General features: G+C 52.5%; 1 protein-coding gene across 1 annotated transcript; it reads left to right on the forward strand.

Moving 5' to 3' along the window:
- Nucleotides 1-379: 379 nt before the first annotated feature.
- On the forward strand, nucleotides 380-1,066 carry MFIFM68171_02112 (uncharacterized protein; the record flags this gene model as incomplete). Its single annotated transcript, XM_071057534.1, has 1 exon — nucleotides 380-1,066. One exon carries the CDS (start codon nucleotides 380-382, stop codon nucleotides 1,064-1,066), a length of 687 nt encoding a protein of 228 aa, XP_070913635.1.
- Nucleotides 1,067-2,010: the final 944 nt, after the last annotated feature.

Raw genomic sequence — 2,010 nt, forward strand, 5'->3', positions numbered from 1 at the left:
AAGCAGAGAGAAGAGACTCGGCCTCGCCAAGTGGGAGATCCATCTCCAAATGCTTCAAATTCGGCAAATCCTTAGCAACATTCACTAGAACCTCTGGCGTCCAGATGGAAGATGAAAAATCGTGCGGCGGTGTATGGATCACCAAACTAGTCAGGGACTCCGCATGCCGAAAAACGGCAGGCCAGAGCTCCGACCAGTCAGACTCGTAGTTCGGAACCAAGAGCTCCTCAAGGGCGGAAATCGAACTGATATAATTGTGGATGACAGTGAGGTCTTTGCAGGGGACGTAGCAGAGGCACGACACGAGTAGCGGCTGATGGAGAGCTGGAGTTTCTTGATTTTGGCACCATTGTCAGGCTGGGATTGTTGGAGGGTCTGCATGATTTTTCCGGGACAGGCACGGCCAAAAGTGACAGTACCGGACGCGATGTCCATGATTTCGAGATCGGAGACTCACTGGGGTGTATTCGCCCTGAACTGTCGGTATCAATCGCCCGATTCTGGGACCGAGCCGCTCTCGGCCCGGGGATGGGTCGTCCAGGAACTCGTCTTATCGCCACGCACACTATACTTTGGATCGCGGATGGTGTTCTGGGGCTGCACGAGGGGGAAGGCGTCGGAACAGGAGCCGGAACTTGCGACGTTTTCGCAGCCCCTGGGCGTTAAGAAATCCTTCCACTACTTGATCAACAAGGCCAAGGATGGACAGTACGAGGACTGGAGGGAGGCTTGGTGGGAGATTATTCAGGAGTATACATCCTGCAAGCTGACGTTCGACTCGGATAGGTGGCCCGCGATCTCTGGCATTGCGAAGATAGTCGAGGCTCAATCCGGTCTCCGCTTAGCGTACGGCCTGTGGGAGATAGGGATGGCGGAGGAGTTATTATGGCAAGTCGTTAAGCCGCCAAAGAGAGAAAGGTTCGACAACGGAGCGCCGTCGTGGTCGTGGCTTAGTGTCGACACAAAGGTGTATAAATTGTGGTACGATCTCATCGGTGCCTTTCGATTAACCGTATCGATTTCCTTGCAGGCACATCCCGAGGACCACAAGAGACTCTCCGCATGAGGGCACATGGTGGGGCTTCGGTGGGACATCCAATACGATGGCAGCACAACCCCCGACTACCTTTACCGTTTTCTTGCTCCAGAGGGCTGAGTCCGGGGAGTGGGACGGCCGTTGGTCTCTAGATATCCTCCCCCAAGAGCAGTGGGATCTGTTCGCGCTGCAGTTTATTTTCGCCAATAGGGACCAGGAAGCGACTAGACTTGTGCTGAGGCGCATAAGGCAACCTGCAGGCGAGCTTTGGACTTGAGTTTGGATATATCGGTTGATGAACATGCCGGACAGAATAAAGGAAGAACCCCCGTGTTCAGGAAGTATCCAGACGATAGTACTAGTTTAAATACTATAACGGTCCCAGGAGTATATTGCAACTATCAGATGACGAGTCTACGAGTACACTGAACTTGAGGAGAAGAAAAGAAGAAGAGGTAAACTTTGTAGACGAGCGGGCCCTCTGACTAGGGCGAGCGTGGTGGTCCGGGCGTACTATTAGTATATTCTGGGAATAGCTTTATCTAGGGGTTTAGTAGTCTGTGCTCCGGTGGTATGGCCGAGGGTTGCCGAGGCCTGTACCGGGCTCAGCCTGTTATAATACCCCCCTCCTCCCTCCCGGGGTCTGATTGGTCTGTGATTTTCCTGTCCTTAGCTTCGAACCTATCTAGGGCCTCGGTTTCTAGGAAACTGCTTAAGGGCTCCTATGTAGGGCGTATATAACCCGTCTACTTAACTAGGAGTTAGGTGCCCCTCCTCGTCTTTTTGGCCTCGAGGATCTCCTCAACCTGCTACTCCTCTACATTCGCGTCATCCGGATCGTTATTAGCTACAGCCGGGGGCTAGGTATCGTCTTAGGTTTACAACGGTAGAGAGTCGTCTAATACTCTCTTCAAGAGTATTATGTAGAATACATTGTAGATCCCGGGAGGTATATCAAGGCGACAGGTATACAA

This window comes from Madurella fahalii (assembly GCF_045866475.1).
Source record: "Madurella fahalii IFM 68171 DNA, scaffold_1, whole genome shotgun sequence".
NCBI lineage: Eukaryota > Fungi > Ascomycota > Sordariomycetes > Sordariales > Madurella > Madurella fahalii.